At 34.4% G+C, this 27,952-nt stretch overlaps 1 protein-coding gene across 3 annotated transcripts; it reads left to right on the forward strand.

The window, feature by feature from the left end:
* The first annotated feature begins 8,067 nt into the window (after positions 1-8,067).
* On the forward strand, positions 8,068-27,923 carry LOC109807783 (transducin family protein / WD-40 repeat family protein). 3 transcript variants are annotated; one of them, XM_083074885.1, is made up of 17 exons: positions 8,426-8,562; positions 9,030-9,112; positions 10,068-12,797; positions 12,928-13,375; positions 14,834-15,062; positions 16,686-16,850; positions 17,085-17,357; positions 17,468-17,713; positions 18,698-19,084; positions 19,182-20,570; positions 20,661-20,717; positions 22,281-22,712; positions 23,219-23,442; positions 24,117-24,250; positions 26,078-26,320; positions 26,399-26,577; positions 27,109-27,923. In XM_083074885.1, the coding sequence occupies exons 2-17, from the start codon at positions 9,079-9,081 to the stop codon at positions 27,223-27,225; spliced, it is 7,287 nt and encodes a 2,428-aa protein (XP_082931011.1). In that variant the 5' UTR covers positions 8,426-8,562; positions 9,030-9,078; the 3' UTR covers positions 27,226-27,923. The 3 variants fall into 3 exon arrangements, with proteins under 3 accessions (XP_020226003.1, XP_082931011.1, XP_029129055.1); XM_020370414.3 differs by lacking the exon at positions 9,030-9,112 and having other exon boundaries at positions 8,068-8,562; XM_029273222.2 differs by lacking the exon at positions 9,030-9,112 and having other exon boundaries at positions 8,428-8,562; positions 10,088-12,797.
* Positions 27,924-27,952: the final 29 nt, after the last annotated feature.

Here is a 27,952-nt window from a genome sequence, read left to right on the forward strand (position 1 = left end):
CCATGACTATTTATCCAACCCATGATGGCATAAATTATGTCAATTAATTAAGTGTGCGTGAGAGTAGTGATATTTTAGTAAAATGTTAAAAATAAGCATACTTATACACTAATCTTTGCATATTAGTGTTATTATTTCTCTTCATTTTTTTTAAGAACCAATAACTTGCTCTCTTGGATATCAAACAATAGAAGTTGGTGGACTTTTACACTTTTCTTCCATCTCCCTTACATTTTTCACACTAATGACCTATACCAAACACATGATAAGTGATTAAGGATGATGGAAGACATGGTAAATGACATATTTATACATATTTTTTTTCTCTAAAACTTGTTTAGTTGTTATTGAAGATGTACTTTTTAGTTTTATTGGAGCAAATAATGCAACAACAATAAAACAAAATCAGGATGATGACCATGGTAAAAAATCATCAAGAAATACCCTTAAAGGTGTCAAAGTCAAGTATGATGATAATAATGGTAAAGGTATAGAGGGTGGTGGACAAATATCACAACTCACAAGAAAAGTTGGGGGAAATCAAGTGAGTTAGGTGTTAGTCAAACTTTATCAATTTCATTCACCATGTGACTTGAACTGTGAATGACTTGAACAAAAAATAATTGAAACCCTAGAAATGGAAAAAGAAAAGGAAAAAAAAATTGAATTTGATGGTTCAATTTAACTCAAGATTAGACTTTCAAAAACTTACAAACACTCTCAAAAGAAAAGTAAATTGTCCATCTCAATAGTAAGTTTTTGACAAAAAATTTTAAATTTGGCCAAAATTTTAAAAATAATTATATAAGAGAAAAATTATTCCTATGTTTGAATAATAGTAAAGTCACCGATGTTAAGAAGAAGAAAACTCAATAAGAGGGAGCGTATATTACTAATAATACAATTTTATTTTATTAAATATAAATTAATAAAAATATTAAAAACCAATTTTCATCAAATTGATTAATATTATAATTAACAAATTTATTTTATTTTGTTATAAAGTTCATTTTATTATCTTAATAAATTGATTAATAATACATTTTTACCCACACAATATTTTTGTAAAAAAAATCCTTATAATGGTAGTAGTATTCTAAAAAAATGTTGTTCTTATATATATAAATTAGGCTTAAATATGTTTTTAGTCCATCAAATTTAGGGTGATTCTGTTTTTAGTCCCTCAAATTTAAAATTGTTGTTTTTAGTCCCTATAATTTCAAAAAAATCTTATTTTAGTCCTTATATTTAAATTTTGTTAAGAAATTTATTAAATATTATTGCATAAAATTTACCTATTGATGTCCCTATTAGTGAAAATATTACATTAAATCCAATTGATATTGCATAACTGTCTTAATTAGTCACTTTCAAATATGTTATTGGTGACCTAAGGGACTAAAAGAAGACTTTTGAAAACTATAGGGACTAAAAACAACAATTTTAAATTTGAGGGACCAAAAACAAATTTGTCTTAAATTTGAGGGACTAAAAACATATTTAAGCCTATAAATTAACTTTTGAAATTGATAAGTTATGACAAATAAAAATGGTCTAAAGATTGATAGTTTGAAACTAAAACTCAACATGCATTTTGCAACATAGATCAAATATATAAAATTATTCAAATAAATAGTTGATCTTAGAAATTCTTTTAAAAATAAAAGGTCCTCTTTTGTTCCTAAACATAACTCCTCAATAAAATGTCTTTTCACCATTAATTATAAGACTTGATGCATTACAATACAATCATATTGTGAAGAATGATATAATTGATAAAATAAAAAAACAAAAAATTATGAAACTAGGAAAGAAACATTAATATCATCAAATAAAATGTTCAGCAAATTTTTAATTAAAAAATTTAACAAAATCCAAATTGTTTTAATAAACAGTACCTAGTTGCATAACTTAAAAGGTGTTGTGAAAACTACTCAAATCGGATTTGCCATTCCTCGTAAACAAAATATTTTAACTTTTAGTTTCAAAGGATTCATGTTGATTGTATCAAATTGAATTAAGCTAATTCTCTTCGATTTGTTGGTCCCACAATTTTTTCATTATGCTCTTAGATGAGCTTCTCCTAGTCTTCTTTCTCTCCTTATTCCATAACTAAACTTTCATCCTCTTAGATACATTTAACGATTGTTAAACATGGTGCACTAACCATTTATAAAAGTGGTTTACATTAGCTCTCATCTTACTAAAATACTAATTTTTTTTAAAAAAAAATTAACTACAAAATCAACTGAGAACTTAGAAGTAAGAGGGAAAATAGGTTGAAATTGTCTAGAATTTATAAAATCTTGTTTACCAAATCTATGGTCTAAAGTTTGACTTATTTACTAAATATAAGTGATTTTTAAGCTAAAACATTAATTTTTTCATAATTCAATTCTATTTGAATTTTACTTTTTTGTAAGGCACTCTCTTTGATCTGGCAAAATTTAAAATGAAATTGTAGTCCTTCTTATAAGACACTTTTCAATTTCTATAAAGCACTAAATTTGTTTTTCATTTTTTGCCCCTATTAAAGATTATGAGAATGGTAATAATCTGACAACTCCATACACTTTACAACTTAATAACTATAACAACAAAAAATACAACTTAATAACTATAGCAACAAAAAACACAAATCTAATTACTTAAGGTTAACATGCAAATAGTACCTAAATATACGTGCAATAATATATATGTGTGTGTGTGCGCATATGTGTGAAAGTATAGAAATTTTACCAACAATTGAGATAAAAAGTAAATTTCTTAGTGAGAGTACAATTATAACTATACATGTATATAAATATAGTAATCCAGAGCTGAAAGCATAAATCTAAGTTGTCGGCTAAATAATTACTACAAAACTAGCTACACAATGGTGGCTCAAGCAACACCACCATCCTCCAATATGACTCTTAAAATTGGCTCATCCTCCCACTTAATCCTATCTAGTTTCATAACAAGTATGATCATCACAGTCTAATCACAAGAAAACATGCAACGTGAGCTTATAGAAAACAACATAATAAGTACATAAGTAAAGTACAACTATATTATCAACGTCAACATATCAACTTGTAGAATCAACACAACTCATAAGCCACACAACAACATTTCAACTTACAACATAACTAAGCAACTTATCAACATCTCAACTTAGCATATGGACAATACAAGATATCAACTCATCATATGCACAACACATCAACTATATGCATTGTCATGCATTCAACTAAGAGATCCCTTACAACAGAAATGAGTAGTCTAAGTGACTTGATCCTACCAAACCAATTTAACAACAAAATCTTTTTGGACTTGCTAGATCAACAACAAATTCAGATAAAAATCCATAACACAACATAGTTTCTTGGATTTCACCACTTAAATTAGGGAAGTCTAGTATTCCTGTTAGGATTAGGACAACTTTGATGTGAGTCTACCACGATCTTAGGATGCATAACTAAGCCTATTACAAAATTAGTTTGGTGACTACCCTTCAAATATTGCACTTTTTCCAATATTGTGTTAGGGATTTTGGTCATCGACCTTGTACCTTAGGTCACTTCATACACATATGACTTAACCTTGCCCTTATACGAATCTATATTGGTCACTTTATACATGTATGACTCGACCTTATCCCCATATAAATCTACATTGGTCACTTATAATCAATATAACTCAACCTGACCCCCATACTGTATCAACTAAGGATCTATAGGAGACTCAACACTTCATTTCAATAGTTAACTTCTTAAGAAGAATTTTTAACAACTAGGCTCACATGGCACCACAATACCATATCTACATAATAAGATATTCATATTTTAAAACAACATCTCTCCTCTAGTTATAAGTCAATCAACACAACTTAATTACATGCCTTAAGCATTATCAACTCAACTACTTCAACACTACACAACATACAACTTTTCTACTTTCCACTTTCATTAACATAAAAATTTGAGTAACTTAAATATTAACATACATCATCCTTGATCAATATATAATGAACTAGAATCATACAACAACATACCAAATGTGAGCAACTCAATCTACAAATCACCTACTTAACACTTAGCTAAATAATCAACTATTTTTCATTCAACAACTCACGCCTGGTACTATTCTCCTCGTGCTTGGCGTCACTAAGGTAGAAAGCCTCTAGCTTACCCACACTTGACGCTAATCCACCCACGCTAATTTACCTGTGCCCGACCTGCATGAGGTAGAAAGTCCTTTGTGTTAATCACACCTTACGTGGCTAAACCCATGCATGATCTCATTTAGGTAGAGAGCATTTGTCTAACTCACGCCCAACATCCCTCAACTTGTGCCTGACATCATTTAAGCAAAGATCTACTATCTTGATCACGCTTAGCATCACTCCAACTAGGGACAATGTTACCAAGTCAAAGAGTTCTAAGGGAATCCATGCCTGATGTCTTTCAACCTATGTCTAATGTGACCAAGTTAGAGAGCTCAACTCTATCTCATGCTAGTCGCTACCAATCCTATGTTTGGTGGCATGAAACTATGCTTGGCGCGATGATGATTTATGCATTTTATAGAATCACATTTTGGCTCGATCCACCTGAAACCCAAAAGATTCCTAACATGCAATGCACCAAATAATGTTTATACATCACTATCAACATTCTTATCAACAAAAACAACATGCAACCACTACATGAGTCCAATTCACTAATTTCCCGTTAGAATGCTTAAGAAATTGTGAAACCCACAACATAAGAATTCCATCTCAATCATCAACACAACCACAAATTTAGGGAAAATCAAGTAATACATAACTCAACAATTCATCAGGAATTCAAGTTATAGCTTTTCTTACCTCTGAATCACCTAGAATCAAGGGTAAGAAGAACTAAACTCTTTGGGAAACTTCAAATGCAACCATCACCATCACTTGATTCTCAACCTCCCAAGCCTCGAATCTCTACCCAACCCTATCACTGAACTCGAGGAAGATCTTATCAATCTTTTGAAGACTTGGAAGAAAAGGGAATTCTCTCAAACTCCATAACTTTTTTTATTTAACTTCTATGTAAGTTTTCTAAAGAAATCAACTTATAAAACTTAAGTTTTAATGAAAACCTTGTATATCCTCCTCGGACTAGTCAACTTGACTTCAAGTCAAAATAACTCCTAAAACAACAAAACTCATTAAGATTCCTAAATCTTTAGGTTTAACAACTAATAAGTAACTAATCTTAACTACAATTAAATTAATAAAAGTCCTAATGTTACAAGAATATGTGCATCTTGTTGGATAAAAGCATTTGAGAAATACATGTTCTCTATCACTTTTTAAACCCTCCAATAGTCATTTATCAATTTTATTATTGATGTATAAACTTCAATATAGAGTAATATCTTTACATTTTTAATGAAAAATTAATATAAATAAGAAGAGTAAAATTGATACATAATAATTTTATTTTATAAATTCAATAAAATTAACTAACATAACAACTTATAGTGATTTTGTGAGACCCCCCGTACGGAACCCTTTCTTCCCCAACTCTCTTACCCTCTAACTCTCATTTTCTCCTTGCTCCCACTTGAGTCTTGGGCCTCATTCTTCCATTTTCGCTGTCTCAAGGTGGTGGTGAAGAGTAGGTTCAGGATTTCCTAGGAGAGTTCACGGAGCTCTTCTTCTCCCTTGCTGTTCAAGCTTGTCCATCTTCTCCGATCAAGCTTCCCCCTTCTTCATTTTCCTTCCCGAAGCTCGGATCTTCGAACTAAGGTAAGGGAAGTTAGATTTCTGCTGTGTTTTGGTTAAAGATGGGTCTAGGGACTCATTTAAATGGTTGAGAACTGACGATTTTGGCTGAGAACTTCTAAAGTTTAAGTTTTTGGGGTTTTCAGGATTTTGAGAAATTTTGAGGAAATTCTTGGATTGTGGTTGCATGTGGAAAATGAGGTATTTTTCTTGATGTTTGATGAGAATGTGGCATTTTGGCTGGATTGCATGCTTATTTTCTGTTAAGATTTGCAGGTTTTGAACAATTTTCGAACTTGGGGAGAGTTACTGATGAATTCGCGCTGGGCGCCGTTCTTCGCGCCAGGCGCGCGACCACCAGGAGACTCTGTTTAGGCAAGCCCGCCGGGCGCAAGGTTGTGTGCGCTGGGCGAGCTTGCAAATGGGAGTCTCTGATTGGCCCGCGCCGGGCTTGACTCGAACTGCGCTGGGCGCGATATCAAGAGTAACATGTTTTGGGATACTTGGTGCTACGCTAGGCGCACTTTTGGACTCGCTGGGTGCGGAGGCTCCTTGGGAGTCTCTGCCAAGAGCACGCCGGGCGCAATGCAAATTGCGCTAGGCGCGAGACCTTGGTAGGTCTCTGCCTTCCCCACGCTGGGCGCGGGTTAGGCCTCGCTGAGCGCACGAGACTCCTTGAGTCTCTGCCAGGCAGGCGCTGGGCGCAATTTGGAATTGCGCCAGGCACGGGAGAGCCTTGGTGCTCTCGGGTTGAGTCTCGTTGGGCGCGAGTACTCCTGCGCTGGGTGCGCTGGTCCTGGTGCTCTCAGGTTAAGCCGCGCTGGGCGCGACCTCGAGTGCGCCGGGCACGCAAGGAGATGATGACCTATATGATGTTGGCTGTTGAATTATGCCGAGATTGTAAATCAATGATGTTATATGCTGAACCATGTTGTATTTGATGAATATGCTGTGATGACTAGGAGATAAATATGTTAGCTGTATTAGAGGTGTATTGTTGAGCTGGAATCATTGGATTAATAAGTGAAATTTTATAGTATAGCGGAATTATAGACTGTTGGGCTGAATTGTGGAAAATAATAATTGTGTTGAATTGCTGTGCTGTGTGGTGCTGTGCTGGGTTGTGCTGAGTTGTGAGATATTATAATCGCTAAGTCGATGCTGTTGTTAGCCACATATGTGGTGCTGATTCTAACCGCTAAGGCGGTGATGTTGTTGCCGCTTTGCGGTGCCGTTATAGCCACTTAAGTGGTGCTGTTGTTGTTGCTAAGCAGTGCTGATATTGCCGCATTGCGGTGCTGATATTGTTGAGTGGTATAAGCTGTACAAGTGTGCTGATAACTGTATCTGTTGTTTATTTATATTGATATATATTTGTATGTTGAATTTTAATTACACTAGCTTACCCTTTTGTTGTCTCCATGATGTTGGACTGCAATGATCATACAATGTATGGGAGCAGAGCAGGGATAAGTGGGTGTCTGGTGGTGAGTCTCCGGTGGACCCGTGGAGCTGATTTCTGTTGTGATATCTTTTTGCTGTATAGTTACTTGTGATAGTAACATTTGATTGTAATTTCTTTTGTACACTTTAACTCTATTCAGACTGGAACATATATATGTATATTCTACACTCTATATGTATACATTTGTTCTCTTCTGTGCAGTGTTTCTAGTATGCGATGCCGTGTGTAGTGACCAGCCGGGTCGTTACAGATTTGTGTGATCCTATTAAAATGACTTATAATAAGGATCAAATGAAGTAGTTTAGTGAATTGAAAGAAAATAAAAAAATTTCCTTTAGATCAATTAATAATAATTTAATTTGATGTGAGTCAAGAAATAAGTACTAAACAAGTCACGTAACAAATTTTTATTCCTATTAAGATAAAGTGATTATTTTTTATCAATAAAAATTATAATAATGATAATAAAATTTCAGTATATACTATCACAATTTCTTACTAGTATATCAGTCTTAATTATTCTACCTTGATAAAGTGATTAGAAACAAATATGATTTAGTTATGTAATGTAATACAAATCATTTAGCAACTTATATTTTTAAGATTAATTTAATGAATTCATTATAACATTTTTTTTAAATACATGCATAGTCATTTTATAATATATATATATATATATATATATATAAATAAATTATTATATATAACCATTTGTAGTCAATTTAAAAAAAAATTTATAATCAAATTACAAAATAAAAAAATATCATTATTTATTATCAAGTGCATAGATGAATTAGCTAAGTTGTTCCAGCTATAAAAAAAAACTGCTTTATAAAATAAAAATTTAAAAAACACATGCAGGAAAAAAAAAGAAAAAAAGAAATGAAAAAGAAAAACAACTACGAGAAACAGGAAACAGACATTGATGCGTGATCTTCATCTTCTTCCTCTGATCTGATCAGAGAGGTGGAGAGAGTAACTATGACAGAGACGGAAACAGAAGGAGCAGCGAAGGTGAACCCTATCGAACATCTTCCTCTGAGTCTCCTGAGATCCGATACAGTTCCACCCGCTCCCACCTTCTCCCAATCCACCGTCGATTTCCTCCCTCACTTCTGCGGCTACTCCTGGATCGCTTACGCCGCCTCCTCTCTCCTCGTCGTCTCCCACTTCCCTTCCCCTCTCTCCCCTCACCAAACCCGCATCGGCCCCCTTTTCCGCCAATCCTTCCAGCTCTCCGCCCATCCCGCCGCCTCCGTCGCCTGGTCCCCCCGCACTCCCTCCTCCGGCGACCTCGCCGCCGCCGCTGATAACTGCATCTGGATTTTCCGCCACGCCTCCGCCACTGCTCAAGGTGACTCCTACTTCTGATCTCTTTTTGCTTTAATTGCTCAAATTTAATGGATATGTTTGGGATATATCATATATGTGCTTTAATTGCTGAATTTTAATGGATATCATGTGTTCTGTGGGAAGTAAACTGTATGTATTACGTAACGGTTGAATGTTGAACTTCTACTGAGGGCACAAGGAGGAGTGGAGGATAGTTCTTGAGTCATAAGTCATATCATTGAGCACGTGTTGATTCACATGTTTGTTTATAACTGTTACGTGGAGAAATGATAGCGATACTCTCTCTACCACTCTTTTTCTAATACTCTTTTTTATAATGTGATTTTCAATATATTTTAGTCACTAAGTGTTAGAAAGAGTCTGTCAAGGAGTGTTGCTACTTGCTAGTGTTCCTCATGTTATGTTTCACTCGTTTATGAAAATGAAAGGAGTTGGATTCTAATTTCTGGCACCCGCGTTTGTGATTAGGAGTGAAAAATGACGAAACAAGAATGTAGACGTGAACTTCTCTGGAAGTATGTACAGGAGAAGAAGATCAGAAAATAAAATAAGTTGAGTTTTTTCTTATTTTCTTCTCCTTAAGTAAGGTTTCAAGTTTGAGTTTGAATATGGAAAAAACGTGGTTAGCCTGATTCTCTGATGAAAATTAGTCATTGGTGAAATTGGTGGATATTTCGCACCAATAACATGGTTACCAAAAAAATTGTGTTTTTTCTTATAATTTAAAATCAACTTGTGCACACAACTCTTATAGAAGTTCTTTCATATAATATCTTCAAAAGGTGGGGTGTATAACTTAATTTTAACTTATAGGAGAAGCTTAATTCAGTTTAGAGCTAAGGGCCTATATGGGTAAATTTCTCCAAAAGTACTTATAGGAGAGAAAAATAGGAAGAAATAGATGAAAGAAGTTTCTCCATAAGTTAAAATTAACTTATGTATAAGGCAATTTGTAGAAGCTCTATCCTATTAGCTTCTCAAAATCTTGCTTTTAACTAATGCATAAGCTAGTTTTAGCTTATGGAGAAGTTTATTTCAATTCTTCTTTCTATTTTTTTTTCTCTTAGAATTGTTTTTGGAGAACTTTATTCAAACAGGTCTTAACTCGACTACTCGTAGTTTACATGCTTTTTAAAGTCTTCAGTATTGTTTAGAGTAAAATCCTATTTAAAGAAGACCTCGAGGTATTGTATGGTCTGTCCACCTTTAGAAGAGTTTATCATAAAATGGGGTCAATGGGGTCAATGTTTATTATAGAGGGGGTTTAGATATTCAAGAGATTGGCAAACTTCGATTACTTGTTTTGCTTTTCTTGTTTGATAAGTTTTTTCTTTGAAATTATTATTTCTCTTTGGAGGATATCTTATTCTCTGTTCTTGAACTTTTTTCTTTCCCGTTTCTAATATATTCATTCTTCTAAGATAAAAAGAAAAATTTACAATCGGACAAGTCATCTATTTTATTAGTTCCATATATTAAAAACATGATCTTGTCACTCATATTCAGGTTCTTTTTGTTGGAGCCAGAATGCAGTGCTTGTACAACATACGGAAGTGGCAAACATCAGATGGACAGGATCAGGAGATGGAATTATTTCTGTTGGAATGGAGGTGGTTTTCTGGAAAAGGAGTAACAAATGTTGGGAAGTTGCTTGGAAGTTTAAAGCAGATCAACCCCAAACTCTTGTTTGTGCAACTTGGTCTATTGAGGGCCCTTCAGCAACTGCAGCACATCATAGTAAAGAACACATTGAAGGGACCTTGACCAATGAAGTAAGCAAATTTGTGTTATTATGTCAAAGCAATGGACTATCTGAATATTCAAAAGTCAAACTACATCATCCTCTACCTGTTGTAATGATTCAATGGAGACCATCAAGGGTAAAGCTATCAAACAGATATGGTAAGTCTTCATTAAGGCATGTATTATTGACGTGCTGCTTAGATGGAACTGCAAGGTTATGGAGTGAAATTGATAATGGAAAGGCCAGGAGAGCTGGGAAAGACAACAATGATCAGAAGAACATGGGATGCTCTTATTGTGTTGTTGCTGTTATTGAGATTAATCAGTCCTTCAACGGAACTCTTGGTTCAGATATATTTGTGACATGGGGGACAGAAATTGAGGGAATATTTAGAAATGATGAAAAGACCAAACAAGTTTTTCCCAAAGTAGGATTGGAGCATGATGTTAGAAATTGTGATTGGCTAGTTGGCTTTGGTCCTGGAATGTTACTTAGCTTTTGGGCTGTGCACTGTCTTGATGATGTTTCCCCACTGAGATTCCCCCGAGTTACATTATGGAAGAGGCATGAACTCCAGAACCATGACATAGCAAATGCTTACAAGTTTAACTCCTCGGATTTTAAAAATGCCTTGTTTCTTCATAAGGTCATTATATTGAGAAATTGCCTGTCTGGTCCACCGATCATATGCTCTCCACTTCAGCTATTACCATGTAATTCCTTAGTTTGGTCATTTTTCCGTATTCAAACAGTACATGATGCTGTGGAGAACTCCATTAATAATGGTAACACAGATAACATCTCCTCCCATTTGACTGGTGGAGTTTTAAACTTAGATGGTCATAGTGGGAAAATCTTAAAGGTGTCAATTCATCCTTGTACATGTGAAGTTCAATTTGCTGCTTCTCTGGATTCTAATGGACTGCTTCTTTTTTGGTCACTTTCTAACATTTCAAACTGCGTTTTGGGATGTCCAACTTTGGTTCCTACTATGGAACTATGTGGAAAGCTTGCAACTCAAGACTCATGCTCCTTGTACACAAGTTTGACATGGGCACCATCAGTACTTGATGACAAACTGTTTTTTTTTATGGGGCATACCCGGGGTATTGATTGCTTCATTGTCAACATTTCTCGAACTGAAGAAGAAAATATAGAATGTCACTACTTATGCACTATTCCTTTCAGTGGTCACGGTCCTTATGAGGATGGCCCTTTCGATATCTTTACAATTCCTTTGAACTCCAATTGTGAAAATTTTTTTCGTAATAATAAACTTATGCTATTGGCAATATGGATGGGCAACTTTCAGGCCCTATCATGGGAAGTTAACTTGCACTCATTTGACATGTCAACAAACATTTGTGAATGCAATTTTGATGTTAAAAGCATTGATGACTGTAGTGTTTGGGCTTTTGAAAGTACATTTGCTAATAAAAAATATTGCATTACTGTAAATCTATGTTCATGTGAGTATCCAAGTTCCAATGATCTGGTTACTAGTTTCTCAGTGGCTGATCCAGGCACTCTGAGCCATAGACAACAAGAGTTTGGCTTTGCAAATGATCTTTGCAGTAGTTATCCTGCATATATCATGGCCACAGGCTCCTCTGATGGCATCTTGAAACTCTGGAAAAGTAAACCTGGCAACTCATTGACCCAGCACTTGCCGTGGGAGCTAGTTGGTTCCTTTGTTGCACATGATGGTCCCATCAAGGGTATATGTTTCCCTGATTGTGGTGAGAAGATTGCTACATTCTGCTACGAAAGCAATTCAAATGCTATCAATACCATCCATATATGGGATGCTGTACCACTAATTAGTGCAGGAACTTTTATTTTGGAGGATAAAATAAAGCTTGAAAGTGATGTTATTGCTCTAAAGTGGTTAACTTTAGGAACTGGGGAGTTATTGCTTGGAGTTTGTTTGCAAAATGAATTGCAAGTATATGCTCCTAAGTGTCATGTTGGTACAACTTTGTCAAACTCTGTAAATTTTCCAAAACTGAATATATGGATTCGCATTGCATATGCTTTCACTTCCATTCCAGTTTATGATTTCTTATGGGGACCCAGAGCTTCAGCAGTGGTGATTCATGGAAATTACTTTAGTGTATTTAGTCATTGGTTGTTCCATGTGGATAAAAAGCAAAGGAGTAATTTTCATCATTGTGATTCAGAGCCTAATACCTATAATTGTGAGGATGAAATATATGAAGACATATTTTCTGCAGTTTTTACTGAACGTGACATTGGTGCTCTCAGAGAACAGTCAATTGGAGATAGTCGCGCAGATTGTGATTCTGAGTGGTCCATAAAAAATATTTTGAAGGACAATAACCTTTCCAGTAGCTTGTTTCTGGCCAAGGAACAATTAAAATCTGAATTTCTTACCAAGGTTGGTTTATGGAGTATCTTAGAAGTAGCTGAGATAATTAGTGGATCATTACCTACTTATCACCCTGATGTACTACTTACTAATATAAGTTCAGGTAATGGTTGAGCAATTTTTTTTAAAAATATTATATGACTGATAGTGATGACTCAACTAATTTACTCAAACATGTAATGGGAATGATAGCATGTTTTTCTTGTATTTTTATTTATTTTTAATGTTTTCAGGAAACTGGAAACGTGCTTTTGTAGCTCTGAGGCATCTTGTTGAATGCCTGAATTCCAATTATGATCCTAAAAAGATACACATCTCCAAAAAAATTGGTCTTCCAAATATTGCACTGTCATATTATCTGGAAGGATGTATATCAAAAGGTTCCCAAGGTAAGGGGTTCCAATGGAGTGGGGATGCTACTTCAATGACATCAATTTCACAGGCTCAGAGTAGCTTGTTCCAGTTTCCATATCATTCAGTTTCCAGTCCTGAAAATGGAAACATTTCCTCAACAGAATCTGAGCTGAATGGCTTTATTGAATCTCTTGAGAAATTGCCTGATTTACCACTTTTGATCGACACAGAGAAGACTCAAATTCTTGCAATTATAGATCTGCTTAGTGAAGTTAGTGGTGCACATTCATCTTCTGCATATCAGAGTCTTGATGAACCTGGGCGAAGGTATTCATGAACTTATTTAATATATTTATGGTTTCCTGTTACATTTCCTTTGACCTTTTCCTTTTATCTATTTTTTTTCTGTTTGATAAATCATAAGTAAAAATTATTGGAAGATACTGATGGAATTTTTCCCAATCAAACTCAAAGTAAACAAAAAGGATATCCTGCAATGGACCAGGATAAATGACAAATTATAAGATATTATATCAATAAAATTCTTGACGGAAATTTTGGAGTAGAGAATAAAATACAGGACCAAAGATATGATGTCTTGAATTGAAGACGTTCCTCTGAATCTCTGCAATAGAACATGAACTATCTTGAAATATTATCCACTTGGCTCCTATACACGCATGGCAAGTGAATGTATACAAGAGACATACTGCAATTTTAGAGAAGAAAAAGATCTTTATTTTTGTACATTGATCAAAATTACATGAGGAGATTATACATGCAAAGATGATTAGAAGAAATCTTAATCACCCTGATTACAAAATAAATGTAAAGATAAGATAAGGAGAAGAAAATAAAGGAGAATCAAATCAGATTTGAATAATCCGATATTGATCCCATCTAACTAAATCTCCTATATAAAACAGAATATAATCAAATATGAGTAAGTTTGATTTTGATCTTAACTACCCAAATTTACAATTAAATAAAAGTATATTCAGCTATCAACACACAATTTGCAAACTACCCTAGCTTACTTTTTGAGATATTTGAAGCTTAGTTATTTCATATTATTTTGTATCATTGTTATTGCATTTGAACATCAATGGCATAGCACCTGATAATATTTAGTATAATTACTTTGTTAAAATCAAACTCTATTGCATTTACATGAGAATTATTACATTATAAGGTCATGAACTATCGTGGAATTAATATGCTGGCACATGGGTATGAACAGGTTCTTAACTATTCAGAAGGTCTGTTGGTTATATAAGTGTTTGTCATTCTTAACTTGTGTCAGGAGAAAGGGTGATACAATATTCATGCTAAAAGAAGTGTAAGAAGAAAAAAAAGGTTGACCAAATAGTTAGTTTCTGTTTTTTCTATTAGGCTAGTAGATTGGATTTTTTTTTAATTTAATTTATTCTTTGTCAGGGATTTTCAGAAATTATCTTTCCATCAACATGCTATGCTTATGGAATCATCTTTTTTATCTTGTTGACTATGTATCTTTTGCCCCCTCATGACTATGCATTCTGTTAATTTTCTTACCATGGAGATTCAATGACCTATTAATGATATTGTTTCACCTGTCAAAATTCTTTGAATAAATGAACTACAAAATTATGGAGTGCTATTGCTGATGATAATTATGAAATATGAACTTAGATGATGAATTTTATATCTAAAGAACATGTTGATGGTGGTGGGATCTTATGTGTATATGGTTGCATTTTGGTAGTTGATACATGAGTGATGTGATTTATAAACTTTTCTTTGTAGGTTTTGGGTTGGACTAAGGTTTCAGCAACTGCTTTTTCTCCGCAAGTTTGCTAGAGCTGCGTCTTACGAAGAGTTGCTTGTTAACTCTAGGTTGTTTGTATGGGCTTACCACTCTGATTGCCTAGATAATTTGTTTGGTTCTGTCATACCCAATGAACCTTCATGGCAAGAAATGCGTGCTTTGGGTATGGGCTTTTGGTATGCTAATATACCTCAATTGCGTGCAAGGGTAATGCTCAGTCCTTTTCTATTTTCCATTATTCTCCATGTTCTATATGGGGAAACAAACATGAAACAAAATCTTTGAAATTGAAACCTTAAGTTTCCAGCATGTGAACTGCTATATCTCACAAGAATTTACATTTCTTACTGCTTTTATAGGGTTTTTAGCTGATATCAAATTTGAAGAAAATATAAAATAGTTTACTTAGTGCATCATTGACAGAAATTTCTTTCACTTCACAATTTATAATTGCTAGGTAATTTAGTTTGCCAGCTAATTTAAACAGTTTCTTCTTGTTTCAAGCATTCCTTACTTTTGTCATGAATATTTGGCCTCAGATTTCACTACAGAGCTAAGATTTACATACAAACTGGCATGCTTTAAAATTTTTCCTTTAATTTCTTAACATGGCAGACTGAATTCAAGATTTTTAAAGAAGCATTAATAAACGTTAAAATAGATCAGATAGGTAGTGCTCAGCTATCTATTGATAGTTTGTACTTATTGGATTGTATTATTAGCCTAAAGAACAGAGTTGTCAAACTTGAAAGTCTAAGTAAACTCTTGGAGCTTCCATTGACTTATAGAGTTGTTAGAGTTTACCTGATGTAAAATATAATGTTAAAAACATATTAGTGACATATGCATAACATAATACTCTTAAACAACAACAATTCAACATTTCAATGTTATAATAAACAAAGTCGTAAACCACAATAATAAAGTGTGATACAGTGATAGTACACTAGGTCTAAATAAGACCAAATAATATTTTAATTTATAAAAACATGTTACTGAAGTGGAGACTTATCAGAAAGGAGTTCATATTTTCAAATCATTTGAGAGGGAGTTACAGCTGATTTCAAATTTGCTAACTCACTTCTTAACTCAAAAGTTTATGCTAGTTGACAGTTTACATGAGTTTAACCAATTTACCTGAGTTTATCTTAAAAAGAGTTTGATGTTAACCTGTTTTGATAAAGCTTCCCTTTTGTTCATTTGTTACCATTGTCTCCATCAAGTTTTTCTGTTTTGTAGTTCACTAATCAAACTATTGAAAGTTGGTCAACTTTTTCTCGAAGATAGCCTTTTCTCCTCACGGATATCAAATCCTTGTGCCACCTTTGTTAAAGACTTTGCCAAATTCAACTTGGAATTTTATTTTTTCCTCCTAAGATGTAGAAAATATTTGGGAGCATATTTTCCTGTTGACCATATGTTAAGAATTACATAATTTTGTTATGTACTTTAATGGAGAATAATTTAATGTCCTTTTACATTTTCTTTGTATGGAGTAGGGACCTTGGGAAGTAGATGTGATGCATATAAAGTATCAACTGTTGTGATGCTTTAGAGTGCTGTTTATGAGAAAATATCCAGTCTCTTATATTAATTTCTTTTACTCTCAATATCTGCTGATTGCATGATGTGGCAAGAAAAACTGGGATTTCTCATCAGCTTTTACAAATTAGAACATGGAAGGATTTTTTTTTTCATTAATAGTTATTTTATTTGTTTATGTGCTTGTCATCTGTTGATTATTGTAGTCAGACTTAAAATATCTCATTGTTCATAATATTTTTTCCAATTCAAACAGTTTTAATACTTCTTTTGTTCCTTTTGCTCTAGATGGAGAAATTGGCAAGAGCTCAGTATTTGAAGAACAAAAATCCTAAGGATTGTGCTTTGCTGTACATTGCACTGAATAGAATTCAAGTTTTAGCTGGCCTTTTCAAAATCAGTAAGGATGAGAAGGATAAGCCTTTAGTGGGCTTTCTTTCACGCAATTTTCAGGTAAATTGTCCTACAAATCTACAAGAGCATTTTTTTTTAAATTTTATTTTTTCATCAATGCCAATAAAGAACTTAGTGATTTACATTAAACTGATAGAGTTAAGTAGATTTTTATTTTGATTGTTGTTTTAACTTGGATTGTATATGTAAGTGTCGAACTGCTTTCCTATTAGCATGTGTTTTATCATATTTATGGTATTAAGTCACGATCCAACCATAATAATTTTATTACAGGATGATAAAAATAAAGCTGCTGCTTTAAAAAATGCTTATGTCTTACTGGGAAAGCATCAGCTGGAATTAGCAATTGCTTTCTTTTTGCTTGGAGGTGACCATTCTTCTGCTATAAATATTTGTGCTAAGAATCTTGGGGATGAACAGCTTGCCCTAGTCCTTTGTCGTCTTGTTGAGGGCCATGGTGGACCACTGGAGCATCATTTAATTACAAAGAACATACTTCCATCTGCAATTGAGAAAGGAGACTACTGGCTAGCAAGCCTTTTGGAGGTGCCCAAAATACTTGCATTCAATTTATGCAGGGACATTTTGTTTTATTCAGTTGTAGTGGCTTGCTTCACACATGATCCTAACTCTAACAAGATGTTTTTGATTTGCAGTGGGAAATGGGTAATTACTATGAATCTTTTTATAGAATGCTAGAGTTTTCAGTAAACCCTGTGCCTTGGAAGTCCACTGTCATGTCCAAATATTGTCCTTTTTTGGACCCTACCATTGCTTTTTATTGCCAAATGTTAGCAACAAAGCATAGCATGCGGAATGCTGTGGGGGAGCAAAATTCTGCAATCCTTTTGAGATGGGCAACTTTGGTGGCAGTTACTGCCCTAAAAAGATGTGGTAATCCTGTAAGTTTATTTTACATATTTTGCAATTAATCAATTATAAATTGAGAATTGTATTTGTACATAAAAAATAAGTTTGCCTGAACTACGAGCATATCTAATGAATTCAACTAATGTCAAAACTTCAATCATTTTCTCAATAATTTGTCTTTTGCTCTGTTTATCTTGGGCTGGTTGATGTGAAAACTGTGTAGTGTGTTCTGAGCTACTTTTTTCTTTGTGTAAGGAATACTCACTATGCCTTTCATAGTGTTGGAATGTCCCACATTGTTTCCCTCAATTATTTGGGTGCAACTTATATATTTGTTGGACAACTTCACTTAATGCCAATTGGTTTTAAGATCAAATCTATCATGGTATAGAGCTTATAGCTCATCTTGGTAAAACACCTATTTTGGTAGGCTGGCCTAATATGGCAGGAATATGTGGAGGAGAGGTGTTGGAAGGTCCCATATCACCTACCTCAATTTTTGGGGTGCAACTTATATATCTGTTGGACAACTTCACTTAATATCAATTGGTTTTAAGATGAAATCTAACACTTAACCTTGTGTGTAGGTGTGATATTGATTTTCTGCTATTGAAGGTGGAGAAGTTGGCATCTTATTGTGCCTAAATTGTTTATTGGGCCATCCTTGAGAAATTCTTTTTGCAGTATACCTCTTAGGCCTTTTTCATGTAAATGTTTCCACCTGTTCTTGTCAATCTACTAATATTTTGGGTGATAACTTTTATGTATGTCCAAGTACCCAGCCAAATTAGCGAAAACAGAGAATTTTTAAACAATTCTATAATCCTATTATTTTTAATTGGAGTTATTATTCATTAAGTTTTCTTTGCGGCAACTTTAGATTAGTTGCTACTAATGTTGATGCCTGAGGTATTGGGTGCATGCAGAGATATTAGACATGTGTAAGTACAGTGCCAATATGTGGCTCTACCTATGTTTACGGCCAGTAATTATTCGTAATGTTTTCTTGTTTCAAGCTTGAGGCATTGGAGTACTTCTCATCTTCATTGAGTGTGCTCGGGACTGCAGATCAAGAGAGTGAATTAAGTGACAATCATGATGTGCTGTCCAGCACTCTTAAGCCTTTGCCAAGAAAATGCTCTAACTGGTTGTCTGCTGATGTGTCTGCACATCTGGAGTTCCATATTAAATTGAATTTGGCACTTTGCTACTTGTCAAAATTGATACGAGAGCATCCAAGCTGGCCTGATACATTTGCAGAATATAATGGAGAAGCTTTTGATTCTGATGACTACATGGTGCGATATGAGAGATCAGTTGATAGTTTTAAACAAAAGTTACACACAGGACTTGCTCTATTTGAACAGAGGTTTTTATTGGCTCCACACTGTCTAATCAATATGGTATGCTTTTCTATTCTAGTTCCCCCCTCCCTCCTTATGTGTGTCACCATTCAGCAATATACTTCTGTGATCACTCTTTAATTTCCCTTTTCTGCAGATTTTTCTCTTACTTTGCCATCATGGAGCATTGTACATTGGATATGATATGATAGATGGATGCACTCAAGGGGAACTGTCTCAAAAGAAGAGAAATATATTTGATGATTTCAATTTATATTACTCTCAGATTAAGCCCCTCTTTAAGACTGCAGAAGATGTTTCCTTTCTCTATTCAAGATTTTTTTGTGCCTGCAGTATGGAATATTTTCAACGAAGTTCATCTATTTCATTTATTGAGAGAGAACCCAAGTTTTCAGATGCTTTGCAGTCCCGCTTTGAAGGTGTTTTGATTTCATTGTCATATTTAAGAGCAGTTTTTAGGATCCAGTTGAGTTCTATTGGCAAAGATCTTGTCAAAACACATCTTGATATCTTGGATTTTTACGAGTATTATTTACATTTTTCATTAGCTTGGCTTCAAAGAAACGCTGAAGCCCTTCTGTATATGGTGGAACCATTTTTGGTTCCACAATCTAATGGCCGTAATCCTTATGACATTGATATGGTGAATCTGATGAAGCTTATCCCAAAAATTGGAAAGTTGGCTCAAACTTCTTTCATGCCAAATATACATAACCTTCAATTGTCCAAATGTGCAGAAGATAAACTAGTTGCAGATATAAAGCATTCAATTCCTGATGATGAAAGATGGAAGATTTTAGGGACCTGCTTGTGGCAGCATATGTCTAGATTCATGATATCTAATTTGAATCCTATTCTTGCCAAACTTGGAGATGGTAATTTGTCTGGTCCTTTCCACAGAAAATATACTTATGGAGAGTCTTATCTAATAAATATGGATTCTGAAAGCATCAGCTTGCAAGAGAAGATTCGGTTAGTCTCATTTAGCCTATGTGATCTACTGATGACAACAGTTACTCACATTTCTTCTTATCATGTTAAACAACATGCAGAATTTCTGTGGCAAAAAGTAGAGAATGATTTGAATGTAATTACTCTTGAATGGTTAAAACAAAAATCAGAATTCAGTCAGAACCAAAACCTGGACATTTTGGAATTGGGGAACAGGAAAGATAACTATTCGGTTCATCAATTATTATGGGATCACTGTGCGGATCCCAAATTGATATCTGATTGCTTTGCACAGGAAAAACTCAATTGGCCAAATGATTTGGATCATATGCATACTAAAGGATGGAATGACCTGTCTAGAATTATGACAGGACTGTATAAAACTGATGATACATGTGTTGGTGAAAGTAAACTTAGCACTAGATCTTCTAATCATGAAGTTGGAACTCCTGTTATAGGAATGTCAAGTGGCCATGCTTCTGCAAGATCAAACCAGAAAGACATAACTCAAACAAATTTTGCAGTTTTCCAGAGTCCCAGAGAAATGTACAAGAGAAATGGAGAACTTTTGGAGGTGATTTCTGCATCTGTTTAATCATTTTCACATGGTCACAATCCATATACATGTATATATAAGAATGACATTGTTGCTATATTTGAGCAGGCATTGTGTATGAACTCTACTGATCAACGGGAAGCTGCAGTTGCTAGCAACCGGAAGGTTTGTCTCGATGTTATTCTGAAGTTTTGGATGCATGGATGTTGAATTTTTCATTGGCATGCCTGTGTGTTTTATGTAGAAAAGATTGTATAATTTGTTTGCACATAGGATCTTTTGGTATGGTTTCAGTTCAATCTTTTTCTCTAGCCTTTTTTGTTCCTTAGGCTTCAGTTTTTTGTTGTGGGTGAGCATTGAAGGTGGAGCCAAGAATTGAATTCAGTACCAGAAGAGAAGTACAATGAATTGATAATCCTGGATTTTTTTATTAAAAAAGTAGTTTAAATTAAAATGTTAAAATTTGATTATGAATTACACTTTCTTTAACAATTTGTAAATATTAACATGATAAAAAGTTTGAAGGTAAGTGTTATGAACTGTAGTGTAAGATTAAGTCAAAGACCTATTCACAAAAGAATCCTTCTTGTGACCTATATAGCGAAAGCAAGAAGCTTTTTCTGAAAATAATTTCTCATTGATAAAATTCTAATCAGGTCCGTCTTTTAAAAAGGCTACAAAGATATCCCTAATTAATATGATCATAACTAACAACTATCCTATTTAATAAAATAAAAAATAAAGAGATCTCTAATGAGTATGATTATAATAAATTATAAAATAAAAAATAGAGATTCCTAATTAATAGAATCATAACTATTATCCTAATATGAAATATTTATGCTATGGATTTAAAACCAGAGATTCTGATATGCAGATTATATCAAGATAGGGAAATATAAATAAACAAGTTAAACTGAAATAATTCAACATTGAAATAAAGTGATATGGTAATCATAATTAGTGGTCCACGTCATTAAGAAAAAGAGTTCATATATACTAACATACATAAAGGAAATATGAAAACATCTATCTATGTATCTTCAAAAGTTTGTTTCATTTCACTCTATTATTCTCCATATAATTGAGAGTTGACAGAGTGACCTATAATCATAAGCCATTTACAGTATATTTAGGCTAAAAATAAATATAAATAGGATAGGAAAGATGATAATTAGGGTGAAACACTGCTGGCACTGTAACTTGGGACTAATCTGTCTGAAAAGGGAAAGGGAGGCAAAACAAAAAAAGAATCCATGTTAGACATATACTTATGTACATATTCAGAATAACATGAGGAAATTGTTATCTCTGGACCCCCCCCTGAACTGTGCCATTGTTAAGTATTTCCAATGTTTTAACATGTGGCTGTGATCCACATAACATAAGCATGGATATAGGGTTTGAAGAAGGTAATGTGGGAAATATTTCTAACATTCGTGTTCAACTTAATTTCCCCTTTTTTGGTCATATGATGGTCAATGGACCAATGTATTCTGTAAACAAAATATGGATATGGTATTTTATGCAGATGGTAATGGTCATTTGTTGTTACTATTATTTGAAATGATAATTATTTTGCATTTGCAGTTATACTTTGTCCTCCTTTTAGATGGCTTTATTTTAAATTTCATTGCGTTTAAATTTGTTCTTTAGAAAACTCAGACATCCAACATCTGAATATACAAAAAGTATATAAATGTATTTGTTTCTGTTTATCAAATTCAGGGTATAATGTTCTTTCATCTGGAAGATGAGGTTCATTTTAGTGGTAGATCAGATGATCTTTTGTGGGCCAAGGCTGATTGGCCTCAGAATGGATGGGCAGGTTCGGAATCCACCCCTGCTCCAACATGTGTTTCTCCTGGTGTTGGCCTTGGGAGCAAGAAAGGGGTACACCTTGGGCTGGGTGGAGCAACTGTTGGTGTGGACTCTTCAGCTTGGCCCAGCAATGACTTGACAGGTGGTGGAGTATTAGGAATGCTAGGTTATGCTGGCATTGGTGCCTCTGGATTAGGTTGGGAAATTCAACAAGATTTTGAATATTTTGTTGATTCACCTGCCACTTTGGAGAACATAAGTACCAGGGCTTTGTCTAGTCATCCGATGAGGCCGTTCTTCTTGGTTGGTTCTAGCAATACACACATTTACTTATGGGAGGTAAGGAAATCTCAGGTTGCTATGCATACATATTAGATGTGACTGACGTGCTTGTATTTGTATAAACAAATAGAGAGCATTTTTCCCCCTATCTTATGGTTTGTTCTGTTTATTGGCGGGTGACTTGTCCAATTGTCTCTCTTAAGTTTGCATGTTTACTGTTCAAGCTTTGTGCACAATTGCCCATACAATTCTTGTCACTAGAAAGGAGGGTGTCATTTGAACCAATGGTTTGTTATATTTGGTTCTTTTGAATATGACACCCTTGTCCAATTATTTGGGTATAAAACTGAATATCCATCATCCTATGTAAACTTTTTCATTATTTGATTATTTTGCAAGAGGTTATAGGTTCAAATTTCTGTGCTGGTATTGTAACTCTTCCCCCTTCCAGAACTAAAAGATATCTTGTATATAATATCTGGATTAATGCAGTTAATTAATTGCACATGTTGTCGTGTGATCAATTTCATGCTTATGGCTAATAAGGAGCATTATAAATGCAGTTCAACAAAAACAAAGCTACTGCTACGTATGGAGTACTTCCTGCTGCCAATGTCCCTCCACCTTATGCCCTTGCATCAATTTCAGCTTTACAATTTGACCACTTTGGACATCGGTTTGCCAGTGCCGCATTAGATGGAACTGTCTGCACATGGCAACTGGAGGTTGGAGGAAGGAGCAATGTCCGTCCAACAGAATCATCTCTCTGCTTTAATGGTCATGCATCGTATGTACTTTTTCTTTCTCTACTTATAAAACAATTGTTTAGATTGATAGATATTAGAGATATTATTCATATTTTATTGTTTCCCTCGATTCTTTCCTAGTTTCCTTAGCTCATTCTAATCCTAAAACTTTGGGGATTGATTGATTACATAATTCATGTATATAAATATTGTGCAGTATGATGTAAATGTAATACAATTATTCATTCCCTGCAATTATAATTTTAGTCACCCTTGATTTTAAGCTGTTTCTGGGAGGTAACTGTTGGTTCAGAATATGCATCACCTAAATTACTATAACCTTGTAAAGAGAGATATTTTTCATTCTCTGGTCTGCAGTACAGACAGAAATTGACTTTCTAAATTTTCTTTCCCTTGGGGGCCCCTTTTTTACCACATTTTTTACCCTATGTGGTTGTTCTAGTTATGTTGAACACCCACAAATGAAGGACAAGGTTAGATTTGACCTCATATCATCAAAGTTAGAACTGGCTTGAAAATAAAACTGCATCCATAATCATGATTTATGAATTAATCATTTCACTGTTGTTTAGGATGGGGTTCAACAAGTTTGAGTTTTATATTTTGTTGACATGTTTATTTGTTATTTTTCTTCTTAATAAAGATGTTATTTTGCTCTTATTTAAATGCAAATCTATTCTACATTTGATTTCAGGGATGTCACATATTTTTCTTCAAGTGGATCGATAATAGCTGTGGCTGGATATAGCTCTAGTGGTGTTAATGTTGTCATATGGGACACTTTAGCTCCACCTACTACTTCTCGGGCTTCCATTTTATGTCATGAAGGTCTTTCTCTAAATTAGATTTAGTAATGAATGCTTATACATGTTATGTATTATAAACAGGTTTAACTTACTTCCTATTCGTTGACCAATTCCTGTTGGTTCAGCTCCCATTCCTTCCCGAGCATCTACACCCGCTCTGGTTCTTCTTGTTGTTTGCTTCCTGCCATGCCCAAGACTAGATATCAGGAGGAGTGTGAAGTTTGCTGAATTAGATATTTGCGAATAACCTAGCATTAAAACTGGATAAGTTGATACCATATTAAAAATAGACTGGCCTAACTCACGCTCAAAAGATAGCTCAAGGGGAGAGAAGTGTTCTGGTCATATCCTTAAACAATGTAGGACATCTTAATATCATTAACTAACTATTCCAAAAGGACAAGCTATTAGATGAAGGTACATGAGTGGTATAATATTTTTATAACATCTCTAATATGCCCCCAAACTAGACCCATTGAGCTTGACATGTGGCCCTAACTTGTGTAATTTCAATTTTTTTATTTGAAAAATGGTGGCAGCAAGAGTGGAACTCTAGACCATATGGTTGTAGAGACTCTGATGCTTTGAGGTACGAACACCTCTCTTGTATGAAGTGTTGCATTGTTGGACATGTTTCCGACACTGAAACTCTTCGACACTTGCCCAACAATTCTTATTAGGTGTCCAATTAAAAGAAAAAATTGTTGGCTTAGACACTGGCAGACACCTTCATATGGATAAACACTCACTAATATTAAAAAAATATTAATTTTTTAACTTTTAGATAAGCCATCTTAAAATATAATATAAAACATTAAAAAATAACGTCTCTTGCCTTCTTTTTTGAGGTTTGTTATCATAGGAAAAACATAGAAGGTTGGCTTAAAAAGGTGAATATACCTTCAATTTAGATCTTTTGTTATGCTACTCATATTTCATCTCATTGGAGTCTCTCTCAGTGTGTATGTAGTGTTCCGGTATCCTATATTTTAGACATTAAATGTGTTAGTATTTGTTTCCATGTCTTTTCCAATGCTCATGTTAGAATTCGTGCTTCATAGATGTCAATGTGATTAATCAACTATTTCTAAAGCCTGAGTTGTTAGGAAAAGGTACAAAAATGGTTTTATATTTTTATAACATCTCTTACATGTCAAGATCTGACTATCCTAAAAGCTTAAAATATTGGGCAAAGGCATATGAATGATCTTTATATCTAACATGTTCCCTCACACAAGTCCCAAGGACCTTGAAGCATAGACAATGTGAAGGCCCACCCTGCCTTGTTCTAAAATTTAACCTCTACTTAGAATAACAGAGGCCACAAGTATCAAACTCTAGAGTCTAGACTGCTAGGTCTTCAGATTGAAGTTCTAATACCATTTCGTGAATCAATTATGCCAAAAGCTTAAGCTATTGGGTAAAGACACATTAATGATTTTATATCTAACAATATGTAATATAATTGAATCATTGAATTTTCATGTATCCATATAGAATTTGTTGAAATTTGGATGGAGTTGCAAATTATTGCATGATTAAACTTTCTTTTTAAGAAAAATAAACTTTTAATCAGGGTTGGATTGTGCCTTTGTATCTTGTCCTTAAAATCTGAAACTTCCAGTGCTGAAATGTTCTTTAATCAAAGGTTTCTATAGCCCATTCTTTAGATTTGAACATGCATACTGATACTGACTTTGTGCTTTAGTATATTTTTCTGTGAAGGGTGAATTATGTTCTTAAGGTTTTTATCATTTTTTCCTTTAAAAAAGGGGTTTATGTCCTGTTTCATTCATGAAATTTGCCCATGTCTTATCACATTTCCAACATTGCCTCTTGTTTTCTGAAGGTGGTGCAAACACCGTATCTGTTTTTGATAATCATGTGGGAAGTGGTTCTGTATCCCCCCTTATTGTGACTGGTGGTAAAGGTGGTGATGTTGGACTTCATGACTTTCGCTATATAGCTACTGGAAAGGCTAAAAGGCACAGGCATGCTGATAATATTGGGCAAAGCTCTATCTCATCTTCGCCTCGTGGCAAGGACCAGAATGTAGATGGGATGCTTTGGTACATTCCAAAGGCTCACTCAGGTGAAGAGAGTTTATTTGCACCGGTAGTAATGGTTTATTCTTTTTCTAATGATTTCAGCTTAAATTTAATGATCATAGGGAGTGTCACAAAAGTAGTTACCATCCCAAATACCAGCTTGTTTTTAACTGGAAGCACAGATGGAGATGTCAAACTCTGGGATGCCCAGAGCACAAAGTTAGTACATCACTGGTCAAAGATACATGAAAAGCACACCTTTCTGCAGCCTAACTCTCGTGGATTTGGTGGTGTTGTCCGGGTAATTTTTTTTCATAATTTTATATTAAATTTTTATGTTTCTTAATGTGTATAACACCAAATTCACCTATTTTACACGTAACAGACACTCCCACCATTGCCAGTGCCTGTTGGCTGTGAAATCATATCTGCTTTACGCAACAAAAATTAGTCTCTAGCTAAATGAATTGTGCCAACAGTGCTATTTTAAAGTTTAAACAAATAAGTATAGTGCATGTTACCGTTGAAAATCTACAAAACCACATTGAGCTGAAAAGACAATTTTTTACTTCTTAGTGTATGTTTGGATTTCCGTTTGAGAAGCTTCAAACGGACAATCCCAATTTCCAAAGCACAAAATGGAGAAGCAAGTGTGAGGTATCTTTTAGATGAACGTACGTTCACATTTAGACGAACATTTATACAAACACACCCTTAGTTGGTACATTGGAATGTGTGAATACCTGTTTGCATTGATGCAAACAAGTTTCCAAACACACCCAAGAGAAGAGACAAAAGAGTTATCACACTAATTTAGCTTAAATTGTCACAGGCTGCTGTTACAGATATACAAGTTTTTTCCCATGGTTTTCTCACATGCGGTGGGGATGGAACAGTAAAGCTGATACGGCTGGACAATCACCTGCGTGGCCATGGAATTGAGTTATGATACTTCTGAGATCCTTTGTGTTGATGATGACAAACTCTACTATGCCACGAATGCTTCATGACAGTGGTCATCATTGGTGAGAGGTTGTTATCATTTTCTGCATTATTGGCTTCTTCAACAACTTACATGGGAAATGTGAACATTGCTGAAGCCACCATCCATTTTGAAAAGGATTCTTCATTGTTATGTTCAGATATCCAAAAAATCTGCAACATGGGCTAGCCATACGTCCCGGGATATATACATCTCATGCTAGTGAACCTCATTGCTTCTTTGAACAGATTGCTTGGGTTCATTTTGATTCGAGTCATTCTATCAGCACGGACCAAAACTTTAGTCAGTGGCTGTCGGCATGTAAGTGTTTTTAGTTATGAATACCTCTCGAGGCTAGCAAATTTTTTAAGAGAAAACTAGTGTTTGTTCTTGGTGTATATTACCAATTTGAATTTGTTGAAGCATGTGAGTATAGTTTATACAAATACGAGGAAGGAGGTCATGTTTTGGCTATTTTTCTGTTAGATCCTCTAGTGAGCTTGGTTTTGTTTACATTTGTAGTCATACGTTGCAGCTTGTATATATAAAGAAATTGTGTCAGTGATGTTAAGAACTTGAGGAAAGTTATAACTTTTGTGAGGCATAAAGCTTTTTCTTTTCCTGTGCAACAGTAATCAGATGAGAAACATACTACCATGTGTCTACAGTGTTTTTTCTGGTCTAAAATTGGCAT

Source organism: Cajanus cajan, chromosome 5, assembly GCF_000230855.2.
Source record: "Cajanus cajan strain Asha chromosome 5, NIPB_CcT2T_4, whole genome shotgun sequence".
In the NCBI taxonomy this organism is placed as follows: domain Eukaryota; kingdom Viridiplantae; phylum Streptophyta; class Magnoliopsida; order Fabales; family Fabaceae; genus Cajanus; species Cajanus cajan.